The sequence below is a fragment of the Psammomys obesus genome, unplaced genomic scaffold, assembly GCF_907164565.1.
Source record: "Psammomys obesus unplaced genomic scaffold, mPsaObe1.curated_primary_1811, whole genome shotgun sequence".
Classification (NCBI taxonomy): domain Eukaryota; kingdom Metazoa; phylum Chordata; class Mammalia; order Rodentia; family Muridae; genus Psammomys; species Psammomys obesus.
In genome coordinates, this window is record NW_026596152.1 from 1,029,432 (window position 1) to 1,050,600 (window position 21,169).

The 21,169-nt window shown below is 57.0% G+C and overlaps 3 protein-coding genes across 5 annotated transcripts; all 3 read left to right on the plus strand.

Annotated features, from left to right (window-relative positions):
- Nucleotides 1-205: 205 nt before the first annotated feature.
- Nucleotides 206-2,200, plus strand: Tmem102 (transmembrane protein 102). Its single transcript, XM_055594461.1, has 2 exons — nucleotides 206-773; nucleotides 868-2,200. Exons 1-2 carry the CDS (start codon nucleotides 560-562, stop codon nucleotides 2,181-2,183), a joined length of 1,530 nt encoding a protein of 509 aa, XP_055450436.1. The 5' UTR covers nucleotides 206-559; the 3' UTR covers nucleotides 2,184-2,200.
- Nucleotides 2,201-2,287: 87 nt separating this feature from the next.
- Fgf11 (fibroblast growth factor 11) lies at nucleotides 2,288-9,193 on the plus strand. The gene is made up of 5 exons (XM_055594465.1): nucleotides 2,288-4,162; nucleotides 5,770-5,880; nucleotides 6,017-6,120; nucleotides 6,647-6,845; nucleotides 7,106-9,193. Exons 1-5 carry the CDS (start codon nucleotides 3,970-3,972, stop codon nucleotides 7,174-7,176), a joined length of 678 nt encoding a protein of 225 aa, XP_055450440.1. The 5' UTR covers nucleotides 2,288-3,969; the 3' UTR covers nucleotides 7,177-9,193.
- A 128-nt stretch (nucleotides 9,194-9,321) lies between these two features.
- Chrnb1 (cholinergic receptor nicotinic beta 1 subunit) lies at nucleotides 9,322-20,350 on the plus strand. 3 transcript variants are annotated; one of them, XM_055594462.1, is made up of 11 exons: nucleotides 9,322-9,444; nucleotides 9,532-9,671; nucleotides 10,069-10,113; nucleotides 10,806-10,915; nucleotides 11,046-11,154; nucleotides 11,402-11,549; nucleotides 12,061-12,270; nucleotides 17,295-17,518; nucleotides 18,507-18,679; nucleotides 18,993-19,140; nucleotides 19,375-20,350. In XM_055594462.1, the coding sequence occupies exons 1-11, from the start codon at nucleotides 9,387-9,389 to the stop codon at nucleotides 19,513-19,515; spliced, it is 1,506 nt and encodes a 501-aa protein (XP_055450437.1). In that variant the 5' UTR covers nucleotides 9,322-9,386; the 3' UTR covers nucleotides 19,516-20,350. The 3 variants fall into 3 exon arrangements, with proteins under 3 accessions (XP_055450437.1, XP_055450439.1, XP_055450438.1); XM_055594464.1 differs by lacking the exons at nucleotides 18,507-18,679; nucleotides 19,375-20,350 and having other exon boundaries at nucleotides 18,993-19,078; XM_055594463.1 differs by lacking the exons at nucleotides 17,295-17,518; nucleotides 18,507-18,679; nucleotides 18,993-19,140; nucleotides 19,375-20,350 and adding an exon at nucleotides 13,535-14,106.
- The last annotated feature ends 819 nt before the right edge of the window (nucleotides 20,351-21,169 follow it).

A 21,169-nucleotide genomic window follows, 5' to 3' on the forward strand; every position in this document is an offset into this window, starting at 1 on the left:
CCTTACGGGCAACGAACTACAACTCCCAGGGTGGCAACAGCTCAGCAGGGGGAAGGCGTGGCCGATCTCTCCCAGGAGGCGGGAACCAGGCAGAGCCACCCAGGCAGCAAACAGAAAAGGGCGTGGACATGTGACCACCAGGAAGTTACCTGTGGACTCCTTCTCTGTGCCTTCTGCTCAAGGCCTTTTCAGCTGCCCTTGGCTCGGAAACCCGCGGGCCGTGGGCCTCCTGAAACAGCGGAAGGGGAAGCGGACAGAGGCTGGTGAGGAAGGTTGGCCCCTGGTTTCCCCAGGAGGGGCCGAAGAGCCTTTTTCTTACCTGCCGAGTCAGGTGAACCGCTTGACCGGGTCGCACCCTGCATCTAGGAAAAGGACGCAGGAAGTAGTTACCTGTGCATTTTCAAGACTGAACACTGGGCGCCTCGTCTACAAGACACCCCCCCCCCCCAGCTCCTCAGGAGGAGGGACAGCTGGAGAACTTCTGGGACAGCAAAAGAAAGGCCTGCCAAAGCTAGCTCGGATCTGTTTGCTGTAGCCACGAGCCGAGCCACCGACAAGCATGGCTTCCACCCTCTGGGGCAGCGGCCCGTGGTGGGGCCCGCCGCCCCCCGCCCCCGCCCGGCCGCTCACGGACATGGACTTCTGCTCGGGCGCGCAGCTGCAGGAGCTCACCCAGTTGATTGAGGAGCTGGGTGTGCAGGAGGCGTGGAGCGAAGGGCCCAAGCCCGGGGCCGACCTTCTCCGGGCCAAGGATTTCGTTTTCTCTCTGCTCGGTAAGTCTGCGGGGACTTGCAGACCCCAGCCCCGCCGTTCCCCACCCCGGCTTTGGGCCGGGGCGCCTTCACGACCCTTCTTGTCTCTCTTCAGGCCTCGTTCACCGTCAGGACCCTCGTTTCCCACCCCAGGCAGAGCTCCTGCTGCTCCGCGGCGGGATTCGCGAAGGTTCTCTAGATTTGGGGCAGGCCCCTTTAGGTCCCTACGCCCGCGGACCTCATTACGATGCTGGCTTCACGCTCCTCGTGCCCGTGTTTTCTCTGGATGGCACCGGGCCCGAGCTGCTCCCGGATCTGGAGTCCTGTCACGCCTGGCTCCGCCTTCCAGAGCTGATGTGCGGAGCGTCGGTGCGGGAGGCCTGGCAGGATTGCCTAGGAGCCCCTGTCCCGGGAGAAGGTGATCTGACTCTCCAGACCCACAGTAAAGAGGGCCCCGCGGACCGGGAAAGCGCCGTGGACCAGTCTCGTGATCACGCCCCCGAACCTGAGCCGCGCGCGTCTCTGGAAAAATCACCCGATGACCTTTCAGGGACCCGCTCGCCCTGCGACGACATCGCCAATCTTGAAGCTCCCGGACCACCGAAAACGCCGAGCAGTGACGCCCTGGATGCCGACGGAAGCCCGGTCCCGGAGGCGTCGGGCGCGCCGGAGGCATGGCCCACCTTATGCCCGACCCAAGTGGCTTCGTGGTTCTTCGTTACGCTGGCTGAGGTTGCAGAGTCCCTGGTCCCGGTCCCGGGCGCCCCGCGGCTGGTCCACGCAGCTCGCCACGCGGGTGTCACCACGGTCCTCGTGGCCACTCCCGAGCCCCCACGCCACCTCCTGCTTTTCGATCTGATCCCGGTGGTGACCGTGGCAGGCTGGCCAGCCGCGGCCCGGAGCCACTCGTGGGCGGGTCCGCTGGCCTCCGAGTCGGCCTCCTTCTACCTAGTGCCCGGCGACCCCCCGGAGCGGCAGGGCACCTCTGGCTGGCAGCTGTGCTTCGCCCGCCAGGAGCTGGCGCTCAAGGCGCGCGTGCCCGCGCCGCTGCTCCAGGCGCACGCGGCGGCGCAGGCGCTGCTGCGGCCGCTGGTGGCGGGGACCCGGGCGGGGGCGCCCTACCTCCTGCGGACTCTGCTTTACTGGGCGTGCGAGCGGCTCCCCGCGCTCTACCTGGCGCGGCCGGAAAACGCGGGCGCTTGCTGCCTCGGGCTGCTGGATGAGCTGAGCCGCGTGCTCGAGGCCGGGACGCTGCCCCACTACTTCCTGAGCGGCCGGAGGCTCCCTGCGGGCCACGGCGCCGCCGCCCTGCGCCGGGCGCTGGCCCAGCTCCGCGCGGACCCCGCGCAGGCCTTGCGGGCGGCGGTGGAGGAAGCCAAGGCGGCCCGCAAGGGGGGCGGGCTAGCGGGCGTGGGGCGCGGGACCCATTAAAGAGGCTGCTCCCCGGGGCCTGGACAGCGTCTCCCTCGGCGGGCACACGGGTCGTGGGCGCCCCGGCTCAAAGCCGCTCTTCCGAACGGTCTCCCCGCGTCCAGCTCTGCCCAAGTTGTCTAAATCCAGCTGGCGCCCCTTCCGTCCCTGAGTCTGAGTCTCCAGCGAACCGGAGGGATGCATTTGCCGACAAAATGCGGGAAAGAGCCGGCTCTTGGAAACCTGGTTCTGACCAGTTTGACTCAAACCAAAGCAGAGATGTTAAGGCCGGGTGGCAAAGCCACCCCAGCCCCCCACCCCACACACTTTCCTCATTTCATTTCTGTCCTCACTCCCCTCCCAGGCACTAGGGTCCCTTCACATTTTCTCAGTGTCTGCCATTCCCTCTCCCCCTTGTGCCCAGCCCCTCCACATCAGCCTCCCTGTCTCCTCCGCCCCGAGGCTTGCAGGCCTTGCCTCCACTCCGCCCGAGCCCGGCAGTCCCCACTCTGAGCTGCGGAGGAACCCTGGGGTTCCGCCCGCCCGGCTTCACCTCCCTCCTCGCCGGCGTCTCCGCCCCCTGCCCCGCCCCCGGGCCGGCTCGCCGAGGAGGGGGAGCCTCCGCCGCCGCCTGAGCTCCCCACAGCCGCCGCCGCTCGCCGCTCTGCCTGGTCCAGCCTCCGGGCCCAGTGCTCTGACTTTGCCGAACCGGGGCGCTCTGCAGAGACAGCATCACTCCCTCCTGGGGGTCCGGGGCGTCCAGGCCGGCGCTGGGGGGAACCTCGGCTTGCGGGAGACAGGGAGGGAGGAGCCGGAGCCCGAGGCACCCATCGCCCGGATCAACAGGACAGGACAGGTTGAGGGGCGTCGGGGAAAGGACAGGGTGTTAGTCCCAGGGAGGTCGCAGGAGGCTCTGGTGCGCTATGACTTATCAAGGGGCCGTTCGCGTTTGAGGAGTGTGGCGACGTGGGTGCACCCCTCTGGGGGGCCCGGTTAGGTTGGAGGGTGTGGGCTCTAAGCAGTGCGGGGTGTCCCTCTGGAAATTAAGGGGCGGGCGGAAAACAAACAAGAACGACCGACGCCCCATTGTTTGGGGCGACAGGGGGTTCTCCAGACAACCACCTGGCGTATGCGCTGGGAAAGCCAATTTGGGGGTGACTTCAAAAGGAGGGTAACAAGGTGAGGAAACGCTCCCAGCAGCTGGAGCCCTGTGCTACCAGAATGGGGGTGACAGAGAGGAAGAGCGTCATCCAGCCAGAGGGTCTGGGCACTCTCTCCCAGTGAGCCAGGACGTGTTTGTGGGGGAACCTGAAGAAAGTGGGAGGTCCGCTCCGTTTAGAGTAGAGCAGAGGGAAAAACCACCAGGGCTGGATCCTCTGACATTGACAGCAGCCCAGGGCGAGCTGATGTCCACCAAGCCAGGGACCTACAGCCTTTAGATTACAGGAGTAGGCTGGGCAGGAGCGGCCCCAGGTAGGGTGGGAAGAAGCCTGCGGACACTGAGCCCGGCGTGGACATACAGGAGGGTCTTGACTCAGGGAGAGAGAAGTGGGGAGAGAGGCGAGAAGGGGAGAGCCCTCTTTGAGGGACACAATTCACGGGTGAGGTCAGCCGAGTGGTGCACAGGCTGCCGAGCTAGAGCAGGGCCCAGGACTGGGGGAGCCGGTGGTTTGGGGGGACGTTCGGGGGTCTGGGCTTATCCTCAGGTCCTGTGGGTGGGGCGGTGGGCTGGGTCCTGAGCATGCCCTGGTGAGAGGGCTCCTTTGGGGGAGCCTGCTGGTTCGGGGGTGTCTCCTCCCGGGGCGCTATGGCGGCACTGGCCAGCAGCCTGATCCGACAGAAGCGGGAGGTCCGCGAGCCTGGGGGCAGCCGGCCCGTGTCGGCGCAGCGGCGCGTGTGTCCCCGCGGCACCAAGTCTCTCTGCCAGAAGCAGCTCCTCATCCTGCTGTCCAAGGTGCGACTGTGCGGGGGGCGGCCCACGCGACAGGACCGCGGCCCAGGTGAGTGTGGCCTGGGCGGGGTCCCGGGCCGGAAGTCCTTCTACCTGAGGCCGCGGGACCCTGGCCAACGCAGCCCGGGGAGGAGGGGGCGGCCCCAGAGTGGAAGAGGTGGGCCGGGGCGACGAGAGCTGCGGGGCTGTGCTTCGCTTCCTTCCTCTTTGCCGGGAAAGCCGAGTCTCCTTGCTTTCGAGGGCAGGGGGCCGTTTGAGGGGCCGAGCCTGGCGCCCAGCTCCTCGGCTCCTGCCTGGCCCCCTTCGCACAGGACTCCCCACCCCCACGGCTCTTCGCCTACGTGCGGGTTCTCGCGATTCTTTCCATCCGAAGCGGAGGGGCCCGGGGTTCTGGACGCTTGGGTCACCCCGAGGGCTTCTGCAGCCCTGGCTGCCCCGCCCCCGCCGCGGCTCTCCCGCCCCTGCACGCTTTCGCTCCGCTCCTCCTGGTCCAGCTCGCCTGGCCGGGAGCCAACCTCTCCAGCTCTCCCCCGGGTGTCCTTGCGGCTCCCTCGCAGCCAGCCCCCTCCGCACGCCCTCCTTCTGTGACCTGCGCTTCGGGAAGGGTGCTGGGCAGCCCCTCCCATTGCTCCGGTCCCACAGGCTCCGGGGACCCCCGGCCAGTGGGAACTCGCACACTGTTCGGGCTGAAGACCTGCACAGAGCTGGGGGGGGGGGGGGGCGTACCCCTCACGAGGGGGAGCAGGGAAATCGGCAGAGAGCAAACCACGGGAAAGGAGAGGTATGCGAGCTGGGATGTGACTCCCGTCCAGGTCCGACAGCTGGGGAGTCCCGCTGGCCTCGCTCCAGGCCGCTGCCGCTTCCCCGGGCCGGCCCTTGCGCCCTCCTCCCCCACCACCAACAGCAGGCAGTGGTACGGCCCGCAGCCCACCCTCTGAGAGGGGCCCGGCCCCCACGTGATGCAGCCTGCCTCTCCGTCTCCGGCCCTCTTCCTTTTCCTTCGTGTGCTCTGAATGTCCCCTGTCGCAGGCCAGTTACCTGGTTGAAGGGTAGAGGCTCAGCCTCAGGGAGAACTGGACCCTCGTGAGCCAGCCGACTGGCTGACAGACAGACAGACAGACAGACAGACAGACAGATGGGTCAGTGTCAGACAGGCCGGCGCCGTGCCCAAGCAAGGCCCGCGCCAAGCGAGCGGCAGCTGCAGCAGCAGCAGGTGCTGAGTCAGCGTCCGCCAAGCCCAGGCCCACCCCTGCCTCTAAGGGGGAGCCCCTTCCCTGTGGTCACCTTGCTGCTCACCCCGACATTTGCAAACACATTGCCCTGCGGCTCTGGCGCTGTCCGTTGCCTTTTATGTCTCTCTTCTACCTCCTCCCTGCCCCCTCCCCCAACTCTGGTGGGGAGAAGGAATTAAGCCATTTAAATAAATTTCAATAAATTAAGCTGACGCTCATGATTAGAGAAAGCGGAAGGGACCCACACCCCCAGCTTCCTCAGGAATCAGAGAGGTGGAAGGAAGCTTGCTTGGTAAGAGAGCTGGGGCCTGGGAACCCTCTTCTCTTCTCCCCTTCCTTCTTCCCTGTGATCCCGCCAAGCGTATGAATGTTTCTGGGAACAGAGATGTCATTTTCAAAGATGAATGTCTCTCTCTCTCTCCAGAGCCTCAGCTCAAAGGCATCGTCACCAAACTGTTCTGCCGCCAGGGTTTCTACCTCCAGGCGAATCCGGATGGGAGCATCCAGGGTACCTTGGAGGACAGCAGCTCCTTCAGTGAGAGGGGGAGCCCGCTGCTGGTGGGGGTGGGCTGAGGGGCCTACCACGCCCTCAGCGTCCTGAGCCCCAAGGGAGGAAGCGGGCTGGAACTGGGCGTGAGGCACCTGGGCACCGATGCTCTTTACTCCTCCAGCACATTTCAATCTGATCCCTGTGGGGCTCCGCGTGGTCACCATCCAGAGCACCAAGCTGGGCCACTACATGGCCATGAACGCTGAGGGGCTGCTGTACAGCTCGGTAAGACCATGCTGCCCAGCGGGTTCTGGGGACACCCTCAGCTACAGACAGGACTGGCACCCAGGACTCTGTCCTTTCTGTTTTGGCCGACCACTGCCTGGTCCAGCCCCCTCCTCTAGAGTGCACCCATCAGGCACACCCTGAAGAACGCAGGCTGTGCAGATGCCTGACTCGTTCAGTTCTTAGGCCTCACTTCTCCGCCTCTCACCTCCAAACTGTCTTTACCCTGGATAGGAAGCAGTAAGAGGTCGGAAATGAAGAGAGGTTGTATTTCCAGTGCCCCTAGAAATCTAGTTCGTGCCCCTGGGTGGCCCACCAGGCTCTTCCTTATTCTCTCTGTGCTCTGGTTTCCGCACTGGCTCAGTAGGTGCCGGCCTCCTTTCCAAAAAATGTATGGATTGTGTCTTGGCTGTTTCTTCCCAAGGGCTCCCTTCTGCCAGTAATACAGCTCTGTGTGTGTGTGTGTGTGTGTGTGTGTGTGTGCGCGCGCGCGCCCATGCCTCTTTCTGGATCTTTGTCTCCTCAGCCGCATTTCACAGCAGAGTGCCGCTTTAAGGAGTGCGTCTTTGAGAATTACTATGTCCTATATGCCTCCGCTCTCTACCGCCAGCGTCGTTCTGGCCGGGCCTGGTACCTGGGCCTGGACAAGGAGGGCCGGGTCATGAAGGGAAACCGAGTCAAGAAGACCAAGGCAGCTGCCCACTTTGTGCCCAAGCTCCTGGAGGGTGGGTATGGGCTCAGGAAAAGGTGGGTCATGTGGGAGGGCACTGACCTTGACATGCATACTTAGTGACACAGAACTCGGGCCACAGATGTTGACGAGGTGCTGTCAGGACGGCCAAGACTGGAAGGCTTTAGCCTTTGGGGGGTTGGGGTTCTCCAAGGGTGAGTGTAAGGGAAGGAAGGCCCCTCAGAGCTCTGACTCTCCCAGGCTCTGTGTATGCCTAATTCTCCTTCCCTGCTCCCCTCTCTCTCTCCTTCACAGTGGCCATGTACCGGGAGCCGTCTCTTCACAGTGTCCCTGAGACCTCCCCGTCCAGTCCCCCTGCTCCTTGAGATGCAGCCGTGAACTGGAGGCTCCCTGCCCTCAGGGAGCCCAGCACCACCATAGCCTGTCTCCTAGCCCTGCTCCAGGCCTTGCTCTCACCCTGCTGCCACACACATGCCCTGAGCAGCCAGGGCTCACCAGGTGCTGTACCCCGAGGGCACCCAGGGGCTGGCTGGGACCTCTGGAGCCACTGAGCTCTTAGATCCTGGGGCCCAGGAGAGGTTCCGAGACGGGGGTGCCTGAAACGATCCTGGCTGATCACTTCTCTCTTTCCACACTAACTCCTACCCCTTAAGAGACCCTCAGGTTTTCCTGAAATGGCGCCCCGGGGGTTCCAAAACTGACAAAGCAAGGGAACTAGTCCTATTCACCCTGGCTGAGCCAGTTTCTGAAGCCATGCACTTCTTTTTGTTGCCGTGAAGCCATAGCTTTGTATGTCAGTCTGCTGGCACTGCCCTGGGCTGGGCAGGTCTGACAGAGCTGAACTCCAGCCAGGGCCATTCCTGCGTTCTGTATTGGAGCTCAGACATGGCTCCTTTGAGCTTCTATCCTTGACCTAGATGTCCTCCCTGGTTTTAAAAAGAAAAGAGGCTGAATTTGAGCCTCTTAATGTAGCTATTGGCCTTGGTTTGAATCAGAACCAGTCTCAGGTCACCATAGGTTAAACCTTCTTATCCCAGAGACATCCAGTTCTAGCATGGTGTTCTAGACCTTTCAGGAGCCATTCTTCCCCCGAATCTCCGCTCTAGGACAGACCACGACACTAAGCCCCGCTTCCAGGATGGAACTGGGCCTGTGCAGCCATATTCCTGTGCTGGAGCGACTTCCAGACCCTCCCTCCCACTCTCTCTCTAATGATTATTCAAGGAGGAGCTTTGGCTAGGACTGAGCTGTGGTTCCTTAGGCACTAATGCTTCTCAGCTGTGCTTGGTGGCCCGTGCCTGTATTTCAGCACCTGGAAGACTGAGGCAGGAGGATTTTTGAATTGGAGGCCGTCCTGGGCTTCAGTGGCAAAACCCTGTCTCAAAAGCCGGCACACACACACACTCACACAGAGAGAGCACTTAAGACTCAATACTGAATGAATCAAGAACCACTTCATGGTTTTCCTAGATAATTTTCTTAAAATCTTCCCTCTAGAACCCTAACTGTACTTTTACATGGTTTCTAGTTTCAGCATTCCAACTGGGGTTCTGCCAGGGAAACAAGAGTCTGGGGAAGGCCCAGGAATCCTGGAAATGTATGCCTGATACCTGGCTCACAGTAGAGGAGCCGAGAGGTGGGAATTGCCCTGGTGTGACTGAACCCGTGTCTGATTTAGGGAGACATGAACACTTAGCTACCTCAGCAGGAATTCCTTCCCTTTTAAAGCTGAGGTCCTTCGCGGGGTTCGGTGTACATCTGTGAGGCCACAGAAGGAGAACGGGGAATAAAAGGCTCGCCCAACTACACAGTGAGCTCGAGGCCAGCCTGGGCTATGTGAGAGCCTGTCTCAACAGAAAGCCGAGGTCTGCGACGACATTAACTCTACGATAAAGAAAGGACAAAAAGGACACAGCCTTGACTCCCTCTCAGCGACGAGACCCCGACTCAGCAATAAATCCAACTTCTCCCCGCTACAGGTCAGGCCTAGGAAATGAGGGCCCCTTGGGCTCCCAGACCTCGTTTGTCCCCAGAGCTCTAACTAAATAGAATTTACTTTACCTTACAGCTTATAACCTCAGCTGGGTTTTAAGTACCCAAAAAAGGACCTGAAAATGGGGGAAGCCACGGGGAACCTCTAATAAAGTAGGGGGTAGATTCCTAGCCTAGCAAACGTAGGCGGAAACGGCTGCGGAGGTCGGAAGGGAGGAGGGCGAGTGCTCAAAAGCACTCAGGCCCTGTAACTTCTGGCTTGTCGCAAGAGACGCCCCCTCCCTCCCACGAACCCCGCTCAGGCTCCGCCCGTCTCCTGGCTCCGCTCGGCGGGGGGTGGGGGACCGGGTCTCCTCGTCACGCTTTCTCTAATTAAAGATGATTTCTACAGCCCGAGTGTTGTGACTTTGGTGAGTGGAGGGCGCCGCCAGTCGCTCCGGGCGGGACCAGGGCCCCGGGGCGGGGCGGGTGGGCTGGCGGCTGCCCCCGGACAACAGGTGCACATTCCCGGGCGCCTCGTCACTTCCCGGGCTGGCGGCCTCGCCGCAATCCGGGCCGAGTCGGCGAGCCGAGCGCCCGGGCCATGACCGTAGGGGCACTGCTGCTGCTGCTGGGGGTGCTCGGGGCGCCCCTCGCCCCGGGTAAGTCGGTTCGGGCCCCGAAGAGGCAGTGACGGGCCGAGGTCGCCGCCGGTCCCCCCGGAGCGTCACTCAGCGCTTTCCTTCCAGGCGCCCGCGGCTCGGAAGCCGAAGGCCAACTGCGAGAGAAACTTTTCTCGGGCTACGACAGCTCGGTGCGGCCGGCGCGGGAGGTGGGCGACCGCGTGGCGGTCAGCGTGGGCCTCACCCTGGCGCAGCTCATCAGCCTGGTGAGCGCGCGCGGCGCGGGGAGGGCGCGGGCGGGCGGGCACCGGCGGGCTGTGCGGGGAGACGGACCGGCCTCTGGCGGAGATTGACTAAAGATCGGGCCAATGGACGAGCTCGTGGGCTCCGCAAACCCGCCTGGGGGCGGAGTCCGAGGCGGGGCCGTGAGAGCCCAGCGGGGCCCGGCACGGCCTGGCGTGCGGCGGCGAACAGCCCTGGGCGGAGATTCAGGGTCGGGCGGACAAGACTCTGGGCGTGGCCAGTGACTTGGCAGGAGATAAAGGCCGGGGGAGCAGGCGGCGGGATCTGTTTCCAGGCTGGCGCGGGTGGAGGAAAGGCTCCTGCGGGAAAGGGCCTCTTCCCACTTCATTTCATTTCTGCCTTCAAAATTTTCCCTCGTAGAACGAGAAGGATGAAGAAATGAGCACAAAGGTGTACTTAGACCTGGTATGGAGACCCCGCGGGTTAGGGAAGGGCATCTGCCGCCTTTAAATTACTCTCTTGGAATGCCCAGCCCCGTGAGATTGTGTGTGTGTGTGTGTGTGTGTGTGTGTGTGTGTGTGTGTGTGTGTGTGTGACTTCATAAAGCACATATATAACAACCCACGCGGAAGCCTTGATAAACAATTATTTAAAACACAAGTTTGGGGGGTCACTAATTTGAAATCCCATCCATTAAAGGGTCGTGAACTGCGGTTTGAAAATCAAACTGGCTAATGCATCTCTTCAGTTTTCTTTTTTTAATTATTTTATGTGGGTGAGTGTTGTGCCTGCATATGTCTGTGAACCACATGCCTGTCTGGTGCCCGTGGAGGTCAGAAGAGGGTGCCTGATCTCCTGGAACTGGAGCTACAGATGGTTGTGGCTTCCCTGTGGGTGCCGGGAATCCAACATGGGTCCTCTGGACGAGCAGCCAGCGCCCTTAACCACTGAGCCGTCTCTCCGGACCACCCCCCCCCTCCGGTTTTAGAGCCTGACAAAATAGAGCTCAGTGCGGGGGGCGGGGGGAAGCTAGTTGACGTGAATCCCGGAGAAGGAAGGCAGAGCCGGAACCCTTCCGCTTGCCCCACGTCAGGCCGGAGCTAACCCCCCCTTCCCAGCATCTCCCTGGCGCAGCCCTTTAGCGTCTGCTTCCCTAGGAGTGGACAGACTACAGGTTAAGCTGGGACCCGGCAGAACACGATGGCGTCCAGTCTCTCCGCGTGGCTGCTGAGTCCGTCTGGCAACCCGACGTGGTGCTGCTGAACAAGTAGGGGTCTTTCCACAGCCGTGCGGGTTGAGGGAGCCATGGGGGGAGGGGGCGGGTTGAGGGAGCCATGGGGGGGCGGGTGTCCGGGGGGCCGGTGCAGATCCCACACGGAGAGGACCCTTCCACGCAGCAATGACGGAAACTTCGACGTTGCCCTGGACATTAACGTCGTGGTATCCTCCGAGGGCTCAGTGCGCTGGCAACCCCCTGGCCTGTACCGCAGCAGCTGCAGTATCCAGGTTCCCCAGGCTTGTCTGTTCTCAGCCGGCCTCGCTCCCCAGCTGCTTCCAGTCCCGAGCCTAATTCCTCCCTCCCCTCTTGATTGCCCTGACCTTCCGTTGCCCTACGCACTTTCTTTGGTTTCCGTGGTCCTCCGCCATTTCTCTGGCGGCCCCTTCTCCTTTGTAACCCGAATCCAACGGCCTCCCTATCTTCCCTCATCCTAACCCACTCTCTGACGGCTCCAGCGTCTTCCCCTCCACCCAGGTCACCTACTTCCCCTTCGACTGGCAGAACTGCACCATGGTGTTCAGTTCCTACAGCTACGACAGCTCCGAAGTCAGCCTGAAGACGGGCCTAGGTCCTGACGGCCAGGAGACACATGAAATCTACATTCATGAAGGCACCTTCATTGGTGCGTGGGCATGGTGCTCACACCCCAGGCTGAGAAGCAGGTCTTGTTCTGGATGCTTAGTGTCACCTGGTGGGGTCAGCGAGGTGGGGATGACTGTCAACACTGCAAATACGGTGGACACCGAAGCCAAGTGTGGTGGCTTGAGCCAGCCTTTAATGTCAGCACTTGGTCTATCCAAGGCCAGCCTAGACTACATTGGAGACCCTGATTCTTGAAACACCACCCACAGGGAAGGTGACACGGCCCAGTGGTAAAAGCTCTTGAAGTGTAAACCTGACACCCTGAATCCAATCCCAGGAATTTACAGGGGAAGAAGAGAACTGAGAACTCCCCAAACTGTCCTCACTGTCCTCTAACCTTCAGTTCACATTGCAGCACACACACACACACAATAACAACAACAAAGAGACAAGAAACATGGCAGCTGAGAGGTTCATTAGCTCTGGGCTGCCTGGTGTGGCACGACTAGGGCAGCCGCCACACCTGTGTTTGCTTCCTCTGCCTCCTCCAGAGAACGGCCAATGGGAGATTATCCACAAACCGTCCAGGTTAATCCAGCTTCCAGGGGATCCTAGAGGAGGGAAGGAAGGGCTCCGAGAGGAAGTTATCTTCTGCCTCATTATCCGACGAAAGCCTCTCTTCTACCTGGTCAACGTCATCGCCCCATGCGTCCTCATCACTCTCCTGGCCATCTTTGTCTTCTACCTCCCACCGGATGCAGGTAAGCGGCCAGGCGGCCCAGCTCTCCGGGTCATTGGCTTCTTCCTTCTCACCTTTAGTTCAGGTTAGTTTTTGTTTTTTAAGATGTGTGTGTGTGTGTGTGTGTGTGTGTACACTCACAAATGCCCATGAAGGTCAGAAGTGAGTCCCTGGACTCTTTGCAGCTGGAGTTGGAACTGTGAGCCTCCTGAGGTGGACACTGGGATCTGAACTCCAGTCCTGGGATAGAGCAGTGGCCTAGTTTGCTTTTCTGTAGCTTTGATAAAAGACCAACCAAAACCAACTTAGGGGTAGAAAAGGTTTTCTTTGGCTCGCGGATCACAGCTCAACCCTGAGGTAAGCCAAGGCTGGAGCTCAAGGCAGGAGGGGAAGCACAGACCCTGAAGGGGCGCTGCCCACTGGCTGGCTCAGTGCCCACTGGCTGGCTCAGCCGCTTGCTTTGTGTGAGCCAGGACTTACCCAGGACTGGGACACTGCTCCTAGCGGCCTGGGCTACATCAATTAGCAATTAAGGAAATGTCCCCTACACACCCACAGGCTAGTCCACTGAGGTCATCCCTTAGCTGACGATTCTTTTCCAGGCAAGTGGACAAACGGAAGCTAATCCTGACAAGTGTTAGGTGTTCTTAGCCATCTCTCTAGTCCCCAGGTTCAGTTTTCCTGCTGTTTCAAACTATCATGGCTCGGATATCAGCATGCACAATTAGACCCAACTATGGGCTCTGCACCTACTCCTCCACTGGCTTCTCCTCACCCAGTAACATTTTCACCCTTCCTTTAGAGTCCAAGCCTCCCATTCATGGAGCTCCCACGTCTGTGACAAACCAGATTCCAGACTAAGCCAACTCTTCTGTTTCCTGTCCTTAGCAAAGCACCTTCCTCCTACCTTCCAGGCACCAGCCGGTGCTTTCGCTGGCTGTCTCCCTGGGAAACGCCACTTGACTTTTTCTCTGTAAGGAAGTACAGTATAGCAGGAGGGTTAACCTGGCCAGGTTTCACGATAACCGTGTCAGTTGCTATCCTGCCGCACAGGATTATTCTGAAGATTGACTGGGTTAATAAGTCTATACCTGGCACCTATGTAAATGTGCTTTTTATTGTTTTTGTACTTTTGAGCAATTGATGTACAGTAATACAATTGAATTCTATGTGCAAATTCTAATCTTTCCAATAACCTTTCAGACAAGTGCCAAATTGTCATTCCCTTTATAGAGAAGGGTAAAGAGGCTGAGAGAGTTAATTTATTTGTCTGGCATCACACTCAGGTCAGGACCTCTGGAATTCAAAACGTGTTTTCTTCCCTGCACTTGGGAGGCTGAGGCAGGACTGTTGCCGAGAGTCTGACGCCAGTGAGTGTGAGGTCACTCGGAGCTTCGTAAGCAAGACCCTGCTCAAAAGAAAAATCCAAAACCCAAAGCGAGCAAATATGAAAACAGACACTGACTTCCTCACCTCTGGACCCAGTCCTCTATTCAGAAAGGGAGAGAGATGCGGTGCAAGCGCACGTTTCCAGGTCCTGTGCGATGGCTCAGTGGGCGAGATGCTTGCTACCCAGCTCGAGAGCCTGATAGGAGACTCTCAGTTTGTTCTTGGACACCTCTCGGTGCTCTGTGATAGTCTCTGTTCACACCCCTGCCCCCACACACATTAAAAAGAACCCGCTTACAGTCACTTCCTTCCAGAAGTGACTGTTGGAACTGAAGGGCAATGTTGGAACGCACGATTATGGGACCAAAATAGAGTGTACTGTCCGGCTTATTCACCCCAGTGCCTCTCATGAAGTCTGTAAGGCCTCTTGTGTGACACAGGAAGACTCAGCCACTTTGTTTGCTGTTTTATTTTTAGATTCCTCAAATTGCTGTTATTGAAAAAGCTACGGAGATTGGCCTATTCACTCATGCAACTATGTCTGTGGAGTTTCTGTGATATGCTAGGCACTGAAGTGTATCAGGGAATTAAACTAATAGACTCGCATTGAGAATGTAGCTTAAAGGCAGAGTGCTAAAACAGGTATAGGTGCAGCTAGTCTTATGTTCATGAAGCCCTGGATTCTACCCCTAGCACCAGGGGAGGGGAGAGTGGCAGGGGATGTGGTTTAGTTGCCAAAGTGATTACCTAGTATGCATGCATGAAGGCCTGAGCTCAGTCTCCAGAACACATCTACAAACAAACAAGTAAATAAAATCACTGACCTTCCTTGGCATATGTTCTAGTGGGGAAGACAGTCAAAAACTGCTGTCTGCCATCACATATTAGAAAAGAACACTGGGCAGCTTTGGTTCAAGGCCAGCCTGGTCTATAAAGTGAGTCCAGGACAGCCAGGGCTGCACAGAGAAACCTTGTCTCCAAGGGAAAAAAAGGAAAACAAAAAGCTGTTTCTGTTTTGTTTTGTTTTTCTAGATCCAGTTTCTCTGTGTAGTCCTGGAACTCAGTTTGTAGATAGGGCTGGCCTTTAACCCAGAGATCTGCCTGCCTCTGAATCCTGAGTGCTGGGATTAGAGGTGTGTGCCACCACACCCAGTTTCTGGACATTCTAAAGAGATTAAACAGAAAGCGTTTTTGAAACACTAAATGCAATGGACTCCTGTAATAACAGCACTCGGAGTTCTAGGCTAGCCTCTGCAACATAGGGGCTTGCAGGTTACCGTCAGCTACAACGTGAGGTCCTGTCTCAAAGGGGCTGGGGTGTAGCCAACACAGGAGAGTGTTTGCCTACCACGCATGACACCTTCGACCCATGTCACAGAATGAACTGCACACAGGAGAGAAGCTCTGTAATCCTAGCACTTGGGATGGGAATGAAGACAGGAGGGTCAGAAGTTCACGGTCACCCTGTGTGAGCTCAAGGCCAGCCTTCCCCCAAAACAAACAGAGCTAGACAGGGGGCTCAGCTGCTTAAGACACTCCCTGCCAGGACGGAGGGCCTGAGTCTGATCCCCGGAACCTCCATGAGATAGCAGGAGAGAATGGACTCTTGCAAGTTGTGTGCCATGGCATTTGTCCCCACACACACATACATACATGCTTACGATGCAAACACAAAGTTCAAATGTGATCAAACAAACAAGAACATCAAATGAGAACGGGGCCAGGGGCTGCATGGCTTTTCTGATTCAGGGTCTGATGTATTCCAGAGAATGCTACCTACATTCACAGAATAGGGAGTTTAAAAAAAAAACTAGGGAAGGAGGATGAGGGAGATGGCCCAATGGTTTAGAACACTGGCCTGCTTTTCTAGAGGAACCGGGTTCAACTCCCAGACGCCCACGTGGCAGCTCGCACCTGTTGTAACTTCAGCTCCAGGGTTCCTGCCGCTCTCACACAGACGTGTGCAGGCGAAACACCAGTGCACATAAAAATAAACAATTTTTAATTAGGGAAGGTGGGCATGGTGATGCAGAGTCCATCATTCCAACACTTGGGAGCCTGAGGCAGGGGCTCACCTTAAGTTTGAGGCCAGTCTGGAATACGCATAGTCAGTAAGTTCCAGCCCAGCCTGACTACCATGTAAAGCCCTGTCTCAAAAGAAGAATACAAGTGCGGTGGCACAAGCCTTTAATACCAGCACGAGAGCCATGGGTTCAAGAGCAATCTGAGCTATACAAAAAAATTATACATCTCAAAAACAACACAAAAGGTGCTGCTTGGCACGAAATATGGCACTGTAGGATGCTACCTGAAGCTAAGCACGGTGGCACATGCCTTCACTCCCAGCTCCCCACGTCACACCCCCTGCCACCAGGCAGGGGCAGGTCGATCTCCAAATTCAAGGCTGCTCTGGTCTCCACACCAGCCAAGGCTACATAGTGAGACCGTGTGTGTGTGTGTGTGTGTGTGTGTAGCAGCAGCAGCAGCAGCAGCCAGCTTCAGCACGGATCAGGGGCAAAGCATTAGGGGGATCCCTAGAGCTCCCTGGCCTGCCCAGCTAGTTGATAAGGCCTCCAGGTCCAGTGAGAGACCCTGATGGAGGGTAATGACAGAAGACACAGAATATCAGCCACTGTCTCCCCTTCCCGCCCTCCCAGGAGAGATGATATACAGCATGCACGCACACACACATTAATAAAAACAGCTTTTGAAAACAAAAACAGGGAGAAAGAAAACATAGTAAATTCGGCGGTAAGGGGATCAGACCAGGAAGCTAATGACAAAGGCTTCTAGGCCACAGCAGGAGCAGCTGCGCATGCCTGTGCGTGCGCGTTTATCTCATTTTAAGGCAGGGTTTCGTGTAGCCCAGGCTAGACTTCAAGTCAATATGTAGTTGAAGTTGGCTAACATTGAACTGACCCTCCTGCCCTACTACCACAGTGCTAGCACTGGTGTGGTGCTAGGCCTAACTTGCTGTGTAGGTTAGTAAGGTAATAACATATAGCCCAGCCTCCTTTAAAAACCTTTCTGGTACTGAGAATCGAATCCAGGGTCTTAAGCATGAAAACAAGGCTGGCACTCTTCCAGCTCATTAGTATGTGTGGTCCTGCCCAGCCTTCTGTTTGCCTAAGTCGTCCAGGTTGCTCTTGAATTCATTCTGTGGCCCAGAAGCAGGCTTTTAGCCTGCAATGCTCCTGTCTCAGCCTTGGGAGTAGCTGGGACTCAGACGGCAGAGGCCTGGCTGGGCAACAGCCCTCACGGTGAGTAAATCGGCTTGCAGACTTGTTGAGTTTGGGGTTAGACGTACAGCAGGAAAGCTGAACAGGCACTTGGATGCTCAGAGGCAGTCCGTGCTGGGGGAACACAGGCAGGCCAGATGGGGGAACAAATGCAGACAAATGGTTTTTCCAAAAGCCTGCCCTCAGGTGGAGCCGTGAGAGGTGATTCTGCCACAGAGGTTTCCTTCTGGTAAAGGTGTGGTCACAGACGCCTTTAAGCCTGGCACTCAGGTTACTGGAGGAGGCAGAGGCAACAGACTGCTGTGAGTTTGAGGCCAGCCTGGGCTCCATGGCAAGTCCCAGGACAGCCAGGGTCCTTGCCTCAATAAAATAGAATGTTAAGAAAAGATCAATCCTGGCTTTCTCCCCACCTTTCAAGGAGAGAAGATGGGGCTCTCCATCTTCGCCCTGCTCACGCTCACCGTGTTCCTGCTGCTGCTGGCAGACAAAGTGCCAGAGACGTCCCTGGCAGTCCCCATCATCATCAAGTACCTCATGTTCACCATGGTCCTCGTCACCTTCTCGGTGATCCTGAGCGTCGTGGTTCTCAACCTGCACCATCGCTCACCCCACACCCACCAGATGCCCTTCTGGGTCCGCCAGGTAGGACAGAGCTCCTCCTCCAGCCTGTCTTCAATCCCCATCTTACCATCAACCAGGTGCGGGAAAGGGTGAGGCCGGCCTGGGTTACACAGTAAGATCCTGTCTGCAAGTGACAGGAAGAATAAACAAAGGAAGGAAAAGCATCCTTGCATTTGGTTTTATGTCCACATGCTGCCCCTCCTCCCACCAGCCTGGACTTGACTTTCAGATTTTGAGGAGCACTACAGCTGGCTGGCACAGTGTTGAAGGGCCAAGCCTGCTGGGTGGTGAGGCATCGCAGTTTGTTTTACCTCTCCATCCTCATTTCACAGACCCAACATGCTCTTCATCCATTCGGCTCACTTAGAGGCCCAGGGAAACGTTCTCAGGGGCAGATGCCATCAGTTTCTCAGGGTGCTCCCAGCCGGTTAAAGAACTTTTTTCTTTCTGAGACAGGTTTTCTCTGTATAGTCTTGGCTGTTCTGGAACTGGCTCTGTAGACCCGGCTGGCCTCAAACACAAAGATCCACCTGCCTCCGCCTCCTGTGATTATAGGTGTGTGCCACCATGCCTGGCCTAAAAGAATTCTTTTAAAATGTGTGTGTGTGTGTGTGTGTGTGTGTGTGTGTGTGTGTGTGTGTGTGCGCGCGCACATGTGTGTATGTGGGTCTAGCATACATACATTGCCTGAATGTATGTATATACACTACATGTGTGCTTGGTCCCTGAGGCCAGAGTATCAGATGCCCCGGAACTGGACTTACATATGGTTGAGCCACCATATGGTGCTGGAAACCAAACCAGGGTCCTCTGGAAGAGCAGCCAGTGCTCTTAGCCGCTGAGCCATCTCTCCAGCCCTTGGGCTGTGCAGTCGCGGCTCTGTCAGTGCAGCGCAGTGAGACCATGAGCGCACAAGCAGGGGACGAATGCCTGGCGCAGGACCGGTTAGCTGCTTTCTTCGGGGTCTGAGGGCATGGAAGCCCTCTGCAGTGTGCCGCTTCTACTCTAGATCTTCATTCACAAGCTCCCTCCGTACCTGGGTCTGAAGAGACCCAAACCCGAGAGAGACCAGCTGCCCGAACCGCATCACTCTTTTCCTCCAAGAAGTGGCTGGGGCCGAGGAACTGATGAATATTTCATCCGGAAGCCTCCAAGTGATTTTCTTTTCCCTAAACTTAACAGGTAAGACCTACACTCACCGCTCGCACTTGGACAAGGGAGAACTACAGCTCCCAGAAGACAGTGGAAGCTAGTGTGGTCTAGCATCATGGGAGTTGTAGTAGCCCTGAGACTGCTTGCGTTGCGAGAAAGTGGCATTTTAAAGCCTAAAGAGCCAGAAACCTGCAAAAGTCAGGAGAGGTCGGTGCTGCCGGGGAGATGCAGGACTCCCTCGGGTTGGAGGGCTGCCAGGTGACTGGAGGGCCAGCTGGCGCAGGGTGCTGGAACTGCTCGCTCTCTGAACCCCGCGCGCGGCCAAACAGTCCCTGCCACACAGGTTTCAGCCTGAACCATCTGGCCCGGACCTGCGACGGCTTATCGATGGCCCGACGCGGGCTGCAGGTCTGCCTCAGGAGCTACGTGAGGTCATTTCTTCAATCAGCTACATGGCCCGACAGCTGCAGGAACAGGAGGACCACGACGCGGTAAGCCCCCGAGGCCGAAGCCCGCAGGTCCCGGGACCTTGGCTCCGCCCCTGGCAGCCGCTTCCGCTCCTGCTCGGGAAGGCGCTTTCTGGCTGGGGCTTGTGCTAGCTGATGCTGCTCGTGCTTGCCTTTCCTCAGGCCCCCGGTAGCGGGACCGTGGCGGGAAACTGTGAGGGCGGGCGTCCCAGGGCTCCCGACCTGGGGCGTCTGTGATCTTTTTCTGCCTACCCTCAGCTGAAGGAGGACTGGCAGTTCGTGGCCATGGTTGTGGACCGTCTTTTCCTGTGGACCTTCATCGTTTTCACCAGCGTCGGGACCCTGGTCATTTTCTTAGATGCCACGTACCATTTGCCCCCTTCCGAACCTTTTTCTTGAGGACCCGAGGGCCATTTTTGGCCAGGAGTTGCAGGTGTCCTGGGGCTGTGTGACGCTTGACTCCTGTGGGAACCTAGTTTCTGGGAAGCCGCTGAAGTGGGCCTGGGGGCCGGCAAGGGTGTCTTGGACACACTGGAAATGCCCTTCTACTTAGGGTTTTGTTCTTCTGGGGTTTTGTTGTTTCTGAGACAGAGTCTCACTCTCTGGCCCAGGCTAGCCTGAACTATGCTGTCCAGGCTTGCCTCAAATTCCCAGGAATGTCACTTCCTTAGTTTCCCACGTGTTGGGAGCCAGCGCATTTGGATTTGGATCTTGAAGCTACACTCAGGGTCACAGATTAGATCTCTAATGCAATAGAACCGTAAGCGGCTAGTAGATTGTAAGCCTTTTGAGGACAGGAAATGTGGTGGTGACTGTAACGTCCCAGCAATGCACAAGGGGCCTAGCCCGTAAGTTCGTAACATTTGTTGAATCTTCAACAGAGGGGAAAATTGGGGGGGAAGGAAATATCTAGAATACTGCCTGCAACTCATGTTGTGATTAACCGTTTCTATTTTTAACTTTCTATCATTTTTTTTTTTGTAATGATTCCCACCTTTAGACTGAAAAAAAATTTTCTAAAAAGATCTTATTAAGCCAGGCATGGTGTCTCCTTCTTAGAAGACCAGCGTTGAAGGGCCGAGAGGATTACTGTGGGTTTGCAGCAAGGCAACTATAGAGCAAGCCCTTGTCTCATACAAACCACCTTATTCAAGTTCCAGCTTTGGCACACAAACCCCTAAATGACTCAGACTGTTTCTGTCCGTAAAATAAAGCAGATAGTGGTATATACTCATAGAGGACTCCAAACAATGTATGTCAGCTTTCAAACTGGTTGGGTGTTTTGTTGTTTTGTTTTATTTGCCCGTGTTCTTGGGCTGCACATCATTCATCGGTTTGCTTTAGAGTAGCTGGAATTGAACCCAGGGCCTTGTGTACAGTAGGCAAGTGCTCTACCCCTGAGCTGCTTATTTACCTTTATGTTTCCTTCATATTTTTTCCTCCTTTTTTCTAAGACAGGGTCTCTCTGTGTAGCCCTGGCTGTCCTGGACTCAGTTTGTAAGACCAGGCTGGCTTTGAACTCACAGAGACCCACCTGCCTTTGCCTCCCAGAGTGCTGGAATTACAGGTGTGTATCACTGCGCCCTGCTAATATTTGGTTTTTCTTGAGATGGTGTCTTGATAGTCCAGGCTGACTGAACTCACTACAGAGCTAAGCACAACCTTGACCTCATGATACTTTGCCATATGCTACCAAGCTTGGGTTTTGTTGTTTTGTTTTAGAGAAGAGGGTCTCAGTAAGTTGTTCAGTCTGCCCTTCAACTATCTTGCCTTTGAAGTAGCTAAGATTACAGGTACACAGCACCATGCTGGGTTGTTGGTTGGTTGGTTGGTTGGTTGGTTGGTTGGTTTTTGTTTGTTTGCTTGCTTGCTTGGTTTGCTTTGTTTTGTTTTGCTTTTGAGACAGTGAGACAGGGTCTCACTATGTAGCCCTAGCTAGCTTAGAACTTGTCATGTAGACCAGGTTGGCCTCAAACTCCACTTGGTTCTGCTTCCTGAGTAATGGGATTAAAGGTGTGTAATTTTACATTTGAATTAAGGGCTGGAGAGAGAT

Excerpts from the sequence above, each read along its gene's own strand:
- Tmem102 (XM_055594461.1), top strand. The coding sequence starts at position 560 with ATGGCTTCCACCCTCTGGGGCAGCGGCCCGTGGTGGGGCCCGCCGCCC. Across the intron at positions 774-867 it reads TTTCGTTTTCTCTCTGCTCG|GCCTCGTTCACCGTCAGGAC; the intron begins GTAAGTCTGCGG and ends GTCTCTCTTCAG.
- Fgf11 (XM_055594465.1), top strand. The coding sequence starts at position 3,970 with ATGGCGGCACTGGCCAGCAGCCTGATCCGACAGAAGCGGGAGGTCCGC. Across the intron at positions 5,881-6,016 it reads GGAGGACAGCAGCTCCTTCA|CACATTTCAATCTGATCCCT; the intron begins GTGAGAGGGGGA and ends TTACTCCTCCAG. Across the intron at positions 6,846-7,105 it reads TGTGCCCAAGCTCCTGGAGG|TGGCCATGTACCGGGAGCCG; the intron begins GTGGGTATGGGC and ends TCTCCTTCACAG.
- Chrnb1 (XM_055594462.1), top strand. The coding sequence starts at position 9,387 with ATGACCGTAGGGGCACTGCTGCTGCTGCTGGGGGTGCTCGGGGCGCCC. Across the intron at positions 9,445-9,531 it reads CGGGGCGCCCCTCGCCCCGG|GCGCCCGCGGCTCGGAAGCC; the intron begins GTAAGTCGGTTC and ends CTTTCCTTCCAG. Across the intron at positions 11,550-12,060 it reads TCATGAAGGCACCTTCATTG|AGAACGGCCAATGGGAGATT; the intron begins GTGCGTGGGCAT and ends TGCCTCCTCCAG.